This window comes from Budorcas taxicolor, chromosome 4 (genome assembly GCF_023091745.1).
Source record: "Budorcas taxicolor isolate Tak-1 chromosome 4, Takin1.1, whole genome shotgun sequence".
In the NCBI taxonomy this organism is placed as follows: domain Eukaryota; kingdom Metazoa; phylum Chordata; class Mammalia; order Artiodactyla; family Bovidae; genus Budorcas; species Budorcas taxicolor.
Window position 1 is genome coordinate 32231072 of NC_068913.1, and position 17260 is coordinate 32248331.

General features: G+C 37.6%; 1 protein-coding gene across 1 annotated transcript in view; it reads left to right on the forward strand.

Annotated features, from left to right (window-relative positions):
• Nucleotides 1–17260, forward strand: part of SP4 (Sp4 transcription factor) — a 75259-nt gene that overhangs the window by 29489 nt on the left and 28510 nt on the right. Inside the window, exon 4 of the mRNA XM_052638922.1 lies at nt 13601–13829. Coding sequence (XP_052494882.1) covers nt 13601–13829 — 229 coding nt within the window. The remainder of the gene's footprint in view (nt 1–13600; nt 13830–17260) is intronic.

Genomic DNA, 17260 nt, shown 5'->3' on the forward strand with positions numbered 1-17260 from the left:
CTGATCTGCTAGAGGCCCTGAAATGCTGTTATTGCCTAGCATTCAGCTTTTGTAATTGAAAATGTGGCTGTAAGTTGGAGCTAAGTAATGGTTGTCTATACTTCTTCTAATAGTAACCTGATTATCTTTGCGTCCTCCTCTGTGCATAGACAGTGCCTTGCATATAGTTACAGCCTGAGATGTCTACTTGTTAGTTGCTCAGTAGTGTCCGACTGACTTTGCAGCCACCAAGAACTGTAGCCTGTCAGGCTTCTCTGTCCATGTGATTTTCCAGGCAAGAATATTGGAGTAGGTGGCCATTTCCTTCTCTAGGGGATCTTCCTGACCCAAGGATCAAACCCAGATCTTCTGCTTTGCAGACAGATTCTTTACCATTGAGCCACCAAGGAAGCCCCTGCTGATAGTTGGTGCTTAATAAATATTTGACTCAGTAGATGCAGGTCTGTTTTTTTTTTAATTGTATTAAAAATACTTGATTCTGTTTTTTATATAGCATGTGGTCATTTTGCAAAATTTGTCAACTGTTTCAAGGACTGATATTCATTTTAACTGTAATAAAAATAAGCATAGAGAAACTTTGGATTTCACCTGTTAGAATGCTTTGCCTTTTTTGTTAACTGAATAAAATACTTTATTATGTCATGTAGTGTGAAAATCTCAATATTCTGTATTGCTGTAAAATCTTTTGATTTTATTTAATGACATTCTATATTGAGTTTTTGTATTCATTGTAATTGCTAATAAAAGTTACCTTAAACAGTTTTTCCTTGTGTTTTAGCATTATAGTTCCTTTTGGTACTAAAATGTTAGATAAACGTTGGACAGCCATAGTCCAGATAAGATAAATCTGGCCAAATTTTACACTTTGTTGTTTAGGATATTAAAATCACTCATAATTCTTTGTTTATTAATTAAAAATTTTAAGCAATACAAAACTACTAGTGGCCTTTGGAAGAATATAACTAAATGTAGTTTTATTTCCAAGCTGTCTTTGTTTTTAGAGGATTTACTAGGTCTAGAAATAAGAACACTTGCATGTTCCTTTCCTTTTCAAAATCAGAGGTAAGCAGGCAGGAGTATTCCTTAGTAATGAATAGATCATTGTCTGCCCAAGCTGGTAAAGCATATTGAATTTTTCCAAGGGACAGCAAAGTAGAAATAGAAAATAATAATTAAACTCCCTAATGTGACAAAGGGGATAGGAATATGAATGTGAGCCACTGGGTTTTTTTTAATTAGTTCTTTCTTTAACTTTATATAATTTATTTCATAGTTATTCCTGTATATCATGGTTAAGTGTAGAAATAATCTTGATGCACCTTAGCTGTGAATATTTAAATGAAATACAGGTATCTTGTAAATTCATGCATGGCTTTTTGGAGCTTTATTGTGGTGAAGAAATTCAAGGACAATATAAACTTAATTCTTAGAACTATTTTGAAGAGGAAACAGAGATCATTTGTTAAGAATTAGGCTTTGATTATAATTTTACAGTGGAGCTCATTCATTTCCTTGTCTGCACACGTCTTTAAATTATTTAAGTTAGTCTCTTCCATCAAATGAGCAAACAGTTCTGTCTTTTAAGGTTTATTTCTATAAATGAGTTTTTAAGTTAATCATACTCTGAATTTTTGTAAGTGAACAGAACCTTTTCTTTGCCTGTGTTCTAATTCCCCCACAAATATGCCAAATGTTATTTCAGTTCAAGAAAGTCAATATAGTTTTAAAAATTCTCCCCCTCCTCCTCCGAAGGTGTGCTCATATTCGTCTCATCTTAATTGGAAGTGAAACGAGGTAACTAGTACAGAATTGCCCTCAACTGAAGATGGGGCTGGATTACATTTCAGAGGATGTAGGATGGTTGTTACTTGGTTAGAATGATCCACTCTGTGGTTTCAGAGAAGCTGTGGCAGGTTTATGTACACTTGTAAGTAGAAAGCTAGTCTTTCCTGGTTGCTCAGTTTCCTATTAGAGATGAATCTTAGAATAGCTATATGGGATTAGGCTGATTCATGACAGTCTAACAGTGTTGGCCTAGCCTCTTTTGGCCCTGAACTGTGCAACTGTTTTAAGCCATGAGCCTAAGAACTGACAGAGCATACTGTACCCTGCTAGCGCTGAGTGCCACTTCTGTATTTCCCAGCCTGGACAGATCAACTGTAAACTTCAGTGCATTTAAGGCTCTCATTCAAGGGACTTTCCTAGTAGTCCAGTGGCTAAGAGTCCATGCTCCCCTTACAGGGGCCTCAGGTTCAATTCATGGTCCAAGAACTGGGTCTCACTTGCCACAACTAAGACCCAGTGCAGCCAAATAAAGAGAAAAAAAAATTTTTTTTAAAGACTTGCCATTCTAAAGTTTTAGGAATCCACACCAACCTACACAGGCTAGTTTGCTTTGACATACCATATTTTATTAAAATAAATATCATTGGTGGGGGAAGATAATTAAAATCTAAACCCTGTATTTTATTAATACCTGTTTATTGTTTGGGTGAACTGCCTATAAAACAGAAAAATTCCGTACTTTGATGATCATTGTTAGAAAATTTTGCTGTTTTCAGATGCCAGTGCACTAATGCCTGATTCTGTGATTGCCTTTGCACATGTTCTCCACTCTCATATCAGATTACTTTTTTCTCCTATTTCCTATCACTGAGTTGTAAGCATTCTTGGTTGCTGATTTCTCTTTTTCTTATTATTATCTCTCAACTACATATCTTCTGTGTGATTAGTCCTTAACTTCCTACTAAGTGTAGGCACAGGGCTAATTTCCTAGAACATCAAAGGTGGTATAAGACATAGTCCCTGCCTTCAAAAAAACCTTCTGTTCTATGAGGAGACAGAATATTTATTAAAATTATAGATGGTGCATAGAAATAATAAATAGTGGCACATAGTAAAATTAAGCTAAATGATGAGGTAGTTACATTGAAATTAAAAGTTAGAGGATGTCACTGAGAGACAAGATGGAAATAAAGGCTTTTCAAGGCAATTTTTCATGCAAAGATGGGCGCAATAAAGGACAGAAATGGTATGGACCTAACAGAAGCAGAAGATATTAAGAGGTGGCAAGAATACATAGAAGAACTGTACAAAAAAGATCTTCATGACCCAAATAATCTTGATGGTGTGATCACTCACCTAGAGCCAGACATCTGGAATGTGAAGTCAAGTGGGCCTTATTAAGCATCACTATGAACAAAGCTAGTGGAGGTGATGAAATTCCAGTTGAGCTATTTCAAATCCTGAAAGATGATGCTGTGAAAGTGCTGCCCTCAATATGCCAGCAAATTTGGAAAACTCAGTAGTGGCCACAGGACTGGAAAAGGTCAGTTTTCATTCCAGTCCCAAAGAAAGGCAAGGCCAAACAGTGCTCTAACTACTGAGCACAATTGTACTCATCTCACACGCTAGTAAAGCAATGCTCAAAATTTTCCAAGCCAGACTTCAGCAATACATGAACCAGGAAATTCCAGATGTTCAAGCTGGTTTTAGAAAAGGCAGAGGAACCAGAGATCAAATTGCCAACATCCGCTGGATCATCGAAAAAGCAAGATAATTCCAGAAGAACATCTATTTCTGCTTTCTTGACTATGCCAAAGCTTTTGACTGTGTGGATCACCACAAACTGGAAAATTCTGAAAGAGATGGGAATACCAGACCAGCTGACCTGCCTCTTGAGAAATCTGTATGCAGGTCAGGAAGCAACAGTTAGAACTGGACATGGAACAACAGACTGGTTCCAAATAGGAAAAGGAGTACGTCAAGGCTGTATATTGTCACCCTGCTTATTTAACTTATATGCAGAGAAACGCTGGGCTGGATGAAGCACAAGCTGGAATCAAGATTGCCAGGAGAAATACCAATAAGCTCAGATATGCAGATGACACCACCCTTACGGCAGAAAGTGAAGAAGAGCTAAAGAGCCTCTTGATGAAAGTGAAACAGGAGAGTGAAAAAGTTCGCTTAAAGCTCAACATTCAGAAAACCAGGATCGTGGCATCTGGTTCCATCACTTCATGGGAAATAGATGGGGAAACAGTGGCAAACTTTATTTTTTTGGACTCCAAAATCACTGTGAATGGTGACTGTAGTCATGAAATTAAAAGACACTTTCTCCTTGGCAGAAAAGCTATGACCAACCTAGACAGCGTATTAAAAAGCAGAGACATTACTTTGCCAACAAAGATCTGTCTAGTCAAAACTATGGCTTTTCCAGTGGTCATGTATCGATGTGAGAGTTGGACTATAAAGAAAGCTGAGCACCAGAGAATTGATGCTTTCAAACTGTGGTGTTGGAGAAGACTCTTGAGAGTCCCTTGGACTGCAAGGAGATCCAACCAGTCCATCCTAAAGGAAATCAGTCCTGAATGTTCATTGGAAGGACTGATGTTGAAGTGAAACTCCAGTACTTTGGCCACCTGATGCAAAGAGCTGACTGATTGGAAAAGACCCTGATGCTGGGAAAGACCTGAGATGATTGGATGGCATCACCAACTTAATGGATATGAGTTTGGGTAAACTCCGGAAGTTGATGAAGACAGGGAGGCCTGGTGTATTGCAGTCCATGGGGTCACAAAGAGTCAGACATGACTGAGCGACTGAACTGAACTGAAGCCTAGGAAGCTTGAACTGTTTTTTTGAAGGAAGGGAAAGTTCTCCCAAAAGTGTGAAGTAAGAAGGAATGCATTATGGGCCAAAGAAACAGCCAGGGCAGAAGAGAAGAAGCAGAAATGTGATGTACCCATTTAAGAAAGAATTGGTAAAGCTTCTTAGTGAAGATTTTGAGGAAAATGGTAGAAGGTGCACTTGGCAAGGTTGGTAGAAGTTTGGTTATAGACTGAGAATGTCAGACCAAAGATGGGACAAGTCACTGAAACAGTGTGTGAATGTGTTAATTTTTGGAGAGAGAGAGGAAGTTTCATTTATGAAGTTATTTTAGTTTTATTATCTAGCAGACATTGGAAAAACTGGAAAGCCAATTTGGGGACCATATAGGTAGTTCTGATATCAGTGATGGGAAATCTGAATTTGGGTGTAAAATGTGATTCAAGAGACTTGAAGAGAACAATTGACAGGATGTAATGCATGAATATAGAGAATAAATAAGTTTAAGGTAATTCTTGAGAATTTGAGCCCAGTTGACCATGAAAATGATTACACCATTAAAAGAAAGTGACATTGAGAAAACCAAAGTGATGAACTTGAGTTTTGTTATTTGTTAAGGTTGTTAAAAGTACAGTATTCCGTTGGAGATGTCCAGTTTATATTTGGAGATTGGATCTGAGAAGAGGGATCATAGTTGTCATTCTGGATTTGGGGAGAGGCTTCTACATAGAGATGGTAGTTGACGTTATGGCAATATGTGAAATTGATGAGGGAAACAGTTTTGAGTTTGAAGTGCAGTAGAATGAGAACTAGCCTTAGGGTTACACTCAGTCTTCTGCGGACAAAGAAGAAAGTTGAGTCGAGAAGTGAGATCAGTCAGGGAGATAGGAAGAGGACAAGATTGTATGTCAGCAACTAAGAGGAATCTCTGAATGTTGAATATTGAAAAGGTGACTTGGAGAGTGAGTGTTGATATAAGTTCATTGGATTTCGTGCTTGAAACTTTTTTTTAACTTCTTTATTTTGACTGTGCTGGGTCTTCATTGCTGCTCATGCTTTTAATTGCGGTGAGCAGGGGCTACTCTTCGTTGCAGTGCTTGGGCTCCTCCTTGCAGTATCTTTTCTTATTGTGGAGCATCCCCTGCAGATAATGTACTGTATAATCCAGTGAGAGAATTGGCAAGAAATGTTTCTCAAGGAAGTGGTATAGGATGACAAGAAAGTGGCCAGGTTGGCAAAGAAAGGCTATTCCAGGCAAAAGGTTAGAGTCATGTAATAGCATGATGTGACCAGGAAACCCAGGTGGTTTTTTATGTGTTCATACCAAGAGTTTATGTGCAGTGGTCATGGTGGCAAATTCCAGGACATGGAGATTCTTCCCTTGTCATGATACAGCATTTAAAAGCTTGGAGGAGCTTTCAGGGGACCTTAAGAAGAATACCGTGGTCAAATACACATTTTAGGTTGCACACTATGGGCTTGGATGGGAGGAGACTAATCTGATTTCAAGGAGATTGGTTCACTAGGAATATACAACTAGTGGAGAGGAAAAGCCTGGAGAGAGAGAAGAGAGATGATTTCTGAGGCAGTAGAAAACACCGCATTGTTTTCAGAGGTATTTCTGACGGGAATAACCAAAGGACATGACAAGTTCGAAGAGGCAAGAGATAATTGGCAAAGGATGCCAAATGAAGCCAGAAAAGGTTGCTGAATTTTCCAGTGTTTTTTCCAGTCAGATTACTAGAAAACAAGGTGAGGATGAGGTTGAAGTTCACAATTTGGGGAGTGAAAATGGCAGGTTAGTCGATGAGAGAAGCAGCATATGGAACTTGACTTGGACATAAAGCAGTTCTAATTGATGACAGAGTTGGAGCTGAGGTTCTGCTTGTAGGAGATGCCTTGAGCATAGAACTGATTTTCCTTTCCTGACCTGCTTCCCTCCTTAATTCCTTTATCTCAATTGATGGGCTCATTCACTTCCTTGTGACCCAGGCTAGGATTCTTAAGGACCGACTTAATCTTAGCCAGAGTTTGTAGTGATGTAGTGTGGCTAAAATCACTAAGGTTTGTAGCTTTATGCCTGAACTTTAGAAGTAGACAGACATTGATTCACATTTTGGTTTTACCACCTAGATGCCAATCAAGTGTTTTTCTGGATAAGATGTCCACATCTGTAAAATGGTAATAATCATGTTACTTTAATGAGATAATAAATATAAAGTGGTTTGCACAGTGCTTAGAGAGAGCACAGTCCTTAGGCTTCCCTGGTGGCTCAGTTGGTGAAGAGTCTGCCTGCAGTGTGGGAGACCTGGGTTCGATCCCTGGGTTGGGAAGATCCCCTGGAGAAGGAAATGGCAACCCACTCCAGTACTCTTGCCTGGAAAATGCCATGGTCGGAGGAGTCTGGCAGGCTACATACAGTCCATGGGGTTGCAAAGAGTCGGACACAACTGAGCGACTAACACTTCAGAGCACAGGAGAGTTTTCACTAAATGATAGCAACCATTTTTTGTTACTATTTTTTTATATTTTATATTTTTAATATTTTGTATATATATTTTTATATGTTTTATATTTTATAATTGTTTTTCTTATATTGAGTCCTTTCTGTGTTCATCATCTAGAAGGTAAATAGGTTCTTCTTAACTGGCTTGTCTGCCTCTAGCTTCTCTGTCACATACTTGACATTCCAGCGTTTTCCCGAGACTCAGATTTGATTGTGCACTCTTTTTCCTGTCCTCAGAGGTTTCCAGTTGCAGATTTTTCAGGTTATTAAGACTAATACGTTTTGTTTTCAGGAGGTGAGAGCCTAATGTGGGATAAAGTTTGTGATAGAGATCCTATCAGTTCAGGCCTACCTGTAGTGATTCTGTTACCTCGGAAGGACTGAAAAAAGTTTTACATCTTTAAAAACTATTAACATTCCATATAGAAGTAGTCCAGTTTTCCTTTTACTTTTTCCACCACCCTTTTACATTAGTATGGTTCAATAAAGAATGAGTGGAATGAGGGAAAATGAGAATTTTTCTTAAATAGATTCTGTTTAAAGAAAATACTCCATTCCTTCTGGGGTCAGTTGCTTGCTTACTGGGAAGGGTTTCTACAGCATAAACTTTTCCTTATACAGACAAGGAGTTGAAAGAGTGGCCCTGTTAGTCTAGATAAGGGACAGGGTACATAGAAATAACTAACATTTAAAGAGAAATGTACTTATTATTAATGAGTTACTGAAGTATGCATATACACTTATTTAAGATGGGGTAGTAATTTCCCTCTTTTAGGGTAGGGCTTCCTAAAGTGTTCTTTGATAGAAAAATAGATCTATGACTTAGCTTATAGCTTTGCAATTTCAGGAGGGTTTTCAGGTTCTGATTCTAGAGAAATTGATGCGTAAACTTAGGATTCACAGGACTGACTTATAAACTCAGATACTGTTTTGTTTTGTTTTAAGTATACGCTAAGAGAGAAATCTTTCCAGTTACTAGAATACTCTTAATCTTCTTTTCCTGGTGTCAGTTCAGTTCAGTTGCTCATGTGTCCAACTCTTTGTGACCCCATGAACCCCAATATGCCAGGCCTCCCTGTCCATCACCAACTCCCAGAGTTTACCCAAACCCATGTCCATTGAGTCAGTGATGCCATCCAACCATCTCATCCTCTGTCATCCCCTTCTCCTCCTGCCCTCAATCTTTCCCAGCATCAGGGTCTTTTCAAATGAGTCAGCTCTTTGCATCAGGTGGTCAAAGTACTGGAGTTTCAGATTCAACATCAGTTCTTCCAATGAACATTCAGGACTGATCTCCTTTAGGATGGACTGGTTGGACCTCCTTGCGGTCCAAGGAGCTCTCAAGAGTCTTCTCCAATACCACAGTTCAAAAGCATCAATTCTTCGGCGCTCGGCTTTCTTTATAGTCCAACTCTCACATCTATACATGACCACTGGAAAAACCATAGCCTTGACAAAACAGACCTTTGTTGACAAAGTAATGTCTCTGCTTTTTAATATGCTCTATAGGTTGGTCATAACTTTTTTTGCTCTTGGCAAAACTCTGTTAGCCTTTGCCCTGCTTCATTTTGTACTCCAAGGTCAAACATGCCTATTACTCCAGTTATCTCTTGACTTCCTACTTTTGCATTCCAGTCCCCTGTGATGAAAAAGGACATCTTTTTTTGGTGTTAGTTTTATAAGGTCTTGTAGGTCATCATAGAACCCTTCAACCACTTTGGCCTCTTTGGCATTAGTGGTTGGGGCATAGACTTGGATTACTGTGGTACTATTGGAAACCAACAGAGATTGTTCTGTTATTTTTGAGATTGTACCCAATTACTGCATTTCGAACTCTTATTGACTGTGAGGACTACTCCATTTATTCTAAGGGATCCTTGCCCACAGTAGTAGATATAATGGTCGTCTGAGTTAAATTCGCCCATTCCAATCCATTTTAGTTTACTGATTACTAGAATGTTGATGTTCTCTCTTGCCATCTCCTGTTTGACCACTTCCAATTTACCTTGATTCATGGATGTAACACTCCAGGTTCCTAAGCAATATTGTTCTTTACTGCACTGGAATTAACTTCCATCACAAATCACATCCACAGCTGGGTGGTGTTTTCACTTTGGCTCTGTCTCTTCATTCTTTCTGGAATTATTTCTCCACTCTTCTCCAGTAGCATATTGGGCACCTTCCAATCTTCATCTTTCAGTGTCATATCTTTTTGCCTTTTCATACTGTTCATGGGATTTGCAAGGCAAGAATACTCAAGTGGTTTGCCATTCCCTTTTCCAGTGGACCACGTTTTGTCAGAACTCTCCACCATGACCCATCTGTCTTGGATGGCCCTATATAGCATGGCTTATAGTTTTATTGAGTTAGACAAGGCTGTGATCAGTTTAGTTAGTTTTCTGTGATTGTGGTTTTCATTCTGCCCTCTGATGGATGAGAGGCATGTGGAAGCTTCCTGATGGGAGAGATATCTAAAAATATCTTTTGACGTTACCAAATATCCCCTGTAAGATAAAAATACCGCCAAGTGAGAATCAACTAGTTTAAACAGACTTAAAACCAACAATAGTAGAATTTTTAATTTTTAACAGCCTTATTGATGTTTGATTCATATATCGTATAGTACAGGCATCTAAAGTTTACATTCAGTGGCTTTTAGAGTGTGTATTCAAAGAACTGCATCCATCACCGTGATATAATTTTAGACATTTTCATAACCTCATAGAGAAACCCGTGACACATCAGCAGTCACTTCCCATTTCTTTTCTCCATCTCTACCCCACCTCCTCAACCATAGACATACCTGGTTATCTTTTTATGTTTAGGAATGCACAGCCTTCTTGTCTGTTTTATTATAATAAACCCTGTTTCAGAGTGTAGCTGCTGAAAATGATTTGCATCAATGTAAGGAGACATACCTTCTTTCCTTCAGAGGCTTTTGTTTAGACGGACTGTAAGTTTAATTTGTAGAGAAAATAAGCAAAAATAGGCTGATTTAAGAAACCTTTTGAAGTTACTCAGAACAGTAAGAAGTCCATCTAGCCCTCCACAGCAAGTTTTATAGTACAGAAGTCAACAATTTTTATTTTTCCTGATCAATTCTAGTAGATAATCTTACATCCTAGACTATGTGTAAAAACAGTTATGAGACACATGTACTTAAAATAGTATTTTGAACCTGCTTCTTCATTATTATTAAATTATTATTGACTGCTATTAAATAGATCATTTTCAGTGTATTGGTAGTTGGATTAATTTTTTTTACAGATAAGATAATTGGGACTTCTTTTATTTTTCAAAAGTATAGGTCTATTTTACCTGCACAGTAATGTTATCTATCACTCACTGTAAAAAAAAAAAAACCAAAGTTGACAAATTATTTTTCCCCTAAGAAGAAATAAGGACCAATTAGATTATATTCTCATTTATAAAACAAAAATATTTTCTGTCCCCTTTCCCTCAAAGGGATGGTATGAAATACTAAAAGAATCAAATCAGTACAGTCCAAACAAATGGGCAATAAGGTTGTACCTCATCTTTTACCCTTTCTACTTTCCCCCATGTGTTCCCATTGTGTTTAACTGTTGTGAAGGCATCAGTGTTTTTTAAAATGTCATTTATAGCTGACTTCACAAGGCTTGACCAAGCCTTATGTCCTTTGTTTTTAATGTGTGTGGTTAAAATTTATACATCATAGAAAATATTTTAAGCAAAACAAAGAGGCTCCTTTATTAAGAAGCTACACAAAAGGAAAAAAGCCATAGTAGATAAACGGCAAAGGATAGGAACACACAATTCAGAAAGGATATTCAAATGGCCAATATGTATTTGAAAAACATGTTCAGTTCTATTGGGAATCAAGTAAATGCAGATGAAAGCAATAATGAAGTTCCAGATTGGGTCTGTTAATTACTAGCAGGATTTTTCCTTTAAAATTAGTTTTTAATATGTTAGTAATGTATGGAAACATTTTCTTTGTTTAAAAAAAAGTGCATCTAGTTTAAGTAAGACCAACACTCCTGCTAACTACACTGCAATCTCAGATGCCCTTTTAGAAGAAAGCATTCTTAATCAATTTGTTATATGTCGTTTCAGACTTTTTCCAATTTATTTGTGAGTGTAAAAATCAGTGTAGGAAATAAAGAGTCGGACACAACTGAGCAACTGAACTGAACTGAATGTAAAAATCAAGTAACTTCCTTTAATTCAGCTATATATTTTTAGAGGTTTATTTGGGTTAGTACATAAAGATTTTCATTCTTTTTGACTATTACAGAGTACTCCTATTACAGTGAATGGTTCTGGAAACTGTGTTAAGAATGCACTTATAGAGAACAGTGGTGATCAGGAGAGCAGTTAGGAAGCTGTTGTGATAATCAAGCAAGAGAAAATGGTAGATTGGACCACCATTTTTGTGGGATAACCTGTCTCATTCCTAGAAAGATTGCCTGTGAAAAATCTGGGTCGAAATGTTCCTTGGCAGATAACAAGATTATGATACTCATGAGAGGTATTTGAGCATAAATGTACAGTTTTGGGAGACATCAGCTTATAGATAGTAGTAAAAATTATGAAAGTGGGTGAGTAACCAGAGGAGCAAGTTAGAATGAGAAGTTGGAATTATGTGGGAATTGTTAGAGAGGTCGGAGGAACGCCAGTGGTGAGTAGAATCAGAGAAGCACGAGGAGAGCATTTCAAGAAGAGGGTGGGGTTAGCAGCTGCAGGTGCTCCAGTGGTGAAGTAAGAACAAAGGGAAGAGTATTTGGGGTTTACCGTCAGAGAAATTGTTCGTTCCATCATCATTTTAGCAGAGCAATGGGTCAGACACCTAATTTCAGTAGTTTAAGAAGAGAATGGGCAGTGAGGAATAAAGGAGTGTAGGTAAATCTGTGAAGAATGTGATGTCACCTTAGGTTTAAGTGCTGCTAGGGAGAGCTAACAGAGGACAAGCTTCTGAAGATGTAGGGACCTAGCTCCAACAGCCAGGTTTTAAGGATGGCGTGGTCAGTGGTGTAACATGCAGCAGTGCAGTCTTACTTATATGCATTGAGACAGTGCACTTTGGATTTGGCCATTAGGAAGAAATTAGTGAGTCAGGAGCCAAGTCCCTGTGGTAGAGTCCTTTGAATGGCAGAATGGTCACTGGGGAATAAATGAGAGTTTTATTGAGCATGGAAGTGGTATGATCAGAATGGCATTAAAATGTTTTCTTCTTTTAAAATGTTCTTCGTTAAGCTTATGTTATTGAGTGGCTTATGTTAAATTGACCAGTATTTTGTTCATCTGATGCAAATAGCTGACTTATTGGAAAAGTCCCTGATGCTGGGAAAGATTGAGGGCAGTAGAAGGGGACGACAGAGGATGAGATGGCTGGAATGGCATCACTGATGGAATGGGCAGGAACCTGGGCAAACTCGGGGAGATGGTCAGGGACAGAGAGGCCTGGCATGCTGCAGTCCATGGGGTCGCAAAGAGAGTCAGACACAACTCGGGGACTGAGTTGAGTGGCTGCTGTGTGTTGGGCTCTGTCCTACATCTGAGGATACAGTAGTGAACATAACAGGCAGGATTTCTGTTCCTGTGACCTGTAACATCCAGGAGTGAGGTGAAGACAGAAAAAATAATAAAAGACACGATAATTTAAATAAGACGAAACTTGATGATGAAACAGAAACAGACTGAGGGGAAGCTATTTTAGATGTTGTGGTCAGGAATGGCATTTTCTAAAGAGGAGAGATTTGAACTATGATCAGACTGTTACTAAGGAGTCAGTTGTGCAAAGATCTGGGTGCAGAGGCATCTTGGCCCAGACTGGAGAGTGTGTGCAAAGGCCCTAAGAAGGGAATGAGCTCAATTTGTTTGAGCACCAGAGAAAAATCTGTGGTTTTAGTGACAGAATCTAATAATCATGCATGGTTTTGCATTTAGTTAATAACTACTTAATAAAAAGACTCATCAATAAAGAGTTGTTTGCTTAATTTAAAGTATTTCGGAATGAGAAATGTCCATAAAACTAAATCCTTTGTTCAGTTACTTTTTACTCTTGTGATTTCCTGGAGTGAATGAGGTATGTTGCTGACTGTGAAAATGGTAATAATAATACTTTCTATTTATGTAACATCTTTCATCCAAGGATCTTAAATAGTGTCTCATAGATCCTCACAACAATTCTGTGAGGTAGGTAAGTTGTGAGGATTATTAGTCTTCATTTTGTAGATGGAGAAATTAAGCCCCAAGAGGATTTAATGACTTATGTATGGTCCCATCAACCAGATATAGAGGCAGCCTGAGCTGCTAAGGTTAGAATATTAAATTTTAGGGGGATTGACATAGTATAGATCATTAACACTTTTGCTTTTGTACTTTACACAGATTATCTGTTAAAATAAATATCATAGTTTTTAAGTGTCCATATGGAAATCTTTTTAATCCTTTTCTTAGGAATATAAAACATTGTAATACTCTTTTTCCCCCTCTCATTTTTAGGTCAGCAGCAAGGACAAGATGGAGTGAAAGTCCAACAAGCTACCATAGCTCCTGTAACTGTAGCAGTTGGAGGAATTGCTAATGCAACGATAGGTGCTGTTAGTCCTGACCAACTCACACAAGTGCATTTGCAGCAAGGCCAGCAGGCTTCTGATCAAGAAGTGCAGCCTGGCAAGAGGCTTCGAAGAGTTGCCTGTTCCTGTCCTAATTGTAGGGAAGGAGAAGGAAGGTAAATGCTCTGTTGCCACCACCCGACTCCGTGGAGACTAGTATAATAATAACTAAGATGTAATGAACAGTTACATGTAATGAAGGCACGTAGGATGTTAGTTAAAACCAAGCCATTGGCTGAGTGCTTTGACTGTTGGAACATCACTAGCTTTATAAGCCAAGAGTTGAGATATAATATTGTTATGAAAGGAATTGAATAGAACTATTCTAGGAATGGGATTTCAGTGGTTCTTTACCATGTATCTTCTACTTTGTCTTAATGGTTTTCTTTTTTCATTTATTTTGTAAAATTTTAAAACAACTATATTGATGTAAAACTTACATACCATATGATTCACTCATTTAAGCTGTACATTTCAATGGTTTTTAATGTATTCACAGAGTTGTACATCCATCACCACAATTTTAGAACAATTTTATTCCCCAGACAACAAATTCTGTATTTTTTAGCCATCACTCCCTCATCCCTCCCAGCTCGAGGCAACCACTGAACTAATTTCTGTCTACAGTTTTGCCTATTCTAGACATTCATGTAAAGGGAAGCACATAATCTGTGGTTTTTGTGACTGATTTCATCCACTTTGTATGTTTTCAAAGTTTATCTGTGCTATTGCATATGTCAGTATTTCATTCTTTTTACTGGACAGAATATTCCATTTTATAGATAAAACAGGATTTTACTTACCCATTCATTAGTTGGTGGACTGGAATTTCTCCATCTGTTGGCTGTTATGCTGCTATAAATATTCTTCTATGTGTTATGTATGGGCTTCCTCAGTGGCTGAGCAGCTGTAAAGAGTCTGCCTGCAGTACAGGAGACACAGGTGTGATCCTTGGGTCAGGAAGATCCCCTGGAGTTATGGAATGGCATCCCACTCCAGTGTTCTTGCCTGGAAAATCCCCTGGACAGAGAATCCTGGCTGGCTACAGTCCATGGGGCCACAAAGAATCAGACACAACTTAGCAACTAAGCAGGCACGCACGCAAATACTTACACAAGTTTTTGTTTTTGATTTGCATTTCCATGATGACAAATAGTGTAGAGTATGCTTTTGTGTGTGTACTATTGGCCATTTGTGTGTCTTCTTCAGAGAATTCTCTATTAAGATCTCATGTTCATTTTAATTATTTGTTTTTATTATTGAATTATAGTATGAGTAGTTCTTTATATATTCTTGATACAGGTTCCTTATCAGAGATATGATTTGAAATAAATTTTTTTTTCAGTCTGTGAGTTGTCTTTTCACTTTCTTTTTTTAGTATCCTTTGAAGCAGAAAAGTGTTTAATTGTGAAGTCCAGTCTTGTTTTTGGATGCTTCTGCTTTTGGTGTCATATATAAGAATCCATTGCCATATCTGATGTCTCAAATCTGATGTTTTCCTATAAGAGTTTTATAGTTTTTGTTGTTACATTTAGGTCTTTTGTCCATTTGGGGGTTAATTTTTGTAAATGATGTGAAGTAAGGGTTCATCTAATACCATTTGTTAAAAAACTATTCCTTCCTCATTCATTAAATAGTTTTGGCACGCTTGTCAAAAATCAGTTGATCACAGACATACAGATTTATTTCTAGACTCAGTTCTATTTCAGTGATCTATATGTCTGTCTCTATACCAATACCACACTGTGTTGATGACTTTGGCTTTGTGGTAACTTTTAACATTTGGGCGTAAGAGTCTTCCAGCTCACCCAGTATGAAAGCATGTTTGATTGTGTCGGATGCTTTTCTTCATCTGTTGAGATGATCATGTAGTTTTGTTTTTTTATTATATCAGTATATTATATTAACTGATTGTCAGATGTTAAAGTACTTTTGCATTTACAGGATAAATACAACTTGGTCATGCTATGTAATTCTGTTTATATGTTCCTGGATTTGGTTTTTCACTATTTTGTTGGGGATTTTTACATCCATGTCCATGAGTAATATCAGTTTGTGGTTTTCTTATAATTTCTTTGGTTTTGGCAAGGGTCTTGTTGGCTTCTTGGAATGAGTTGGGAAATTTTCTTGTCCAGAACATTTTTTGAAAGAGTTTGTGGTGGTGTTCAGTCACTAAGTCGTGTCTGACTCTGCAACCCTGTGAACTGCAGCATGCCAGACTCCTCTGTCCTTCACTATCTCCTGGAGTTTGCTCAAATTCATGTCCATTGAACTGGTGATAGTATCTCAACAGAGATCGTCCTCTGCTGTCGCCTTCTCCTTTTGCCTTCAGTCTTTCCCAGCATCAGGATCTTTTCAAAAGTCAGCTTTTTGCATCAGATGGCCAAAGTTTTGGAGCTTCAGCTTCAGCATCAGTCCTTCCATTGAATATTCAGAGTTGATTTCCTTGGGGATTGACATGAAGTCAACCCCAGATATTTATTGGAAGGATGTTCATTGGGAAGAATATTCATTGGGAAGTCTTCTCTCCAGTTTGATTTTTTTTGAAAGAGTGTGAAGAACTGGTATTAATTTTTAAAAGTGTTTGTGAACCTGTGAAGCTCACTGATGCTGGGCTTTTCTTGTGAATACTTTTTTGACTGCTAATTCATCCTGTTTACTTGTTTTGAATTGTATCTTGTTCTTGAGTCAGCTTGGTACTTTGTATATTTCTAAGAATTTGTTCATCTGCTAGTTTTTAAGTAATTGGCATACAATTGTTCTTGGTATTCCCATATAATCATTTTTATTTCTGTGAGGTTGGTAGTGATGTTCCCTTTTTCATTTCTAATTCTAGTAATTTGAGTCTTCTCTCTCTCTCTCTCTCTTTTTCTTTGTTAGTCCCCCTAACAGCTGTAAGTTTAGTTGCCCTTTTCAAAGAATTAGCTTTTGGTTCCATTCATTTTTTTCTTTGCTTACTGTTTTTGTATTCTCTAATTCATTAGTTTCTGCTCTTTTCTTTATTATTTTCTTTCTTCTGCTTGCTTTATTTTAGATTTAATTTGCTGTTTTCATTGTCTTAAGATGAAAAGTTAGGTTATTTATGATCTTTTCTCCTTCCAGTTTTGCTGAGATATAATAGACATACAGCACTGTATAAATGTAAAGTGCACAGCATAATAATATGGCTTAATATGTCATGAAAAGGTTATCATAATAAGCTGAGTGAACATCATCTTGTATAGCTGTAAAATTAAATAGGAAAAAAATTTCCTTGCAATGAGGATTCTTAGGATTTACTATCTTAACAATTTTCATATATAACATGTAGCAGTGTTAATTATATTTATCATGTATTACATCCTAGTACTTAGTTATCTTAGAACTGGAAGTTTATACCTTCTGACTGCTTTGATCCATTTCCCCATCCTCTGGTAACCACAGATTTGATCTCTTTTTTCCTGTGAGTTTGTTTGCCTTTGAGGTATAACTGACCTACAACACTATACGTTAGTTCCTGTTTTACAATATAGTGAATCAAGGTCTGTATAGGCAAAGCTATGGTTTT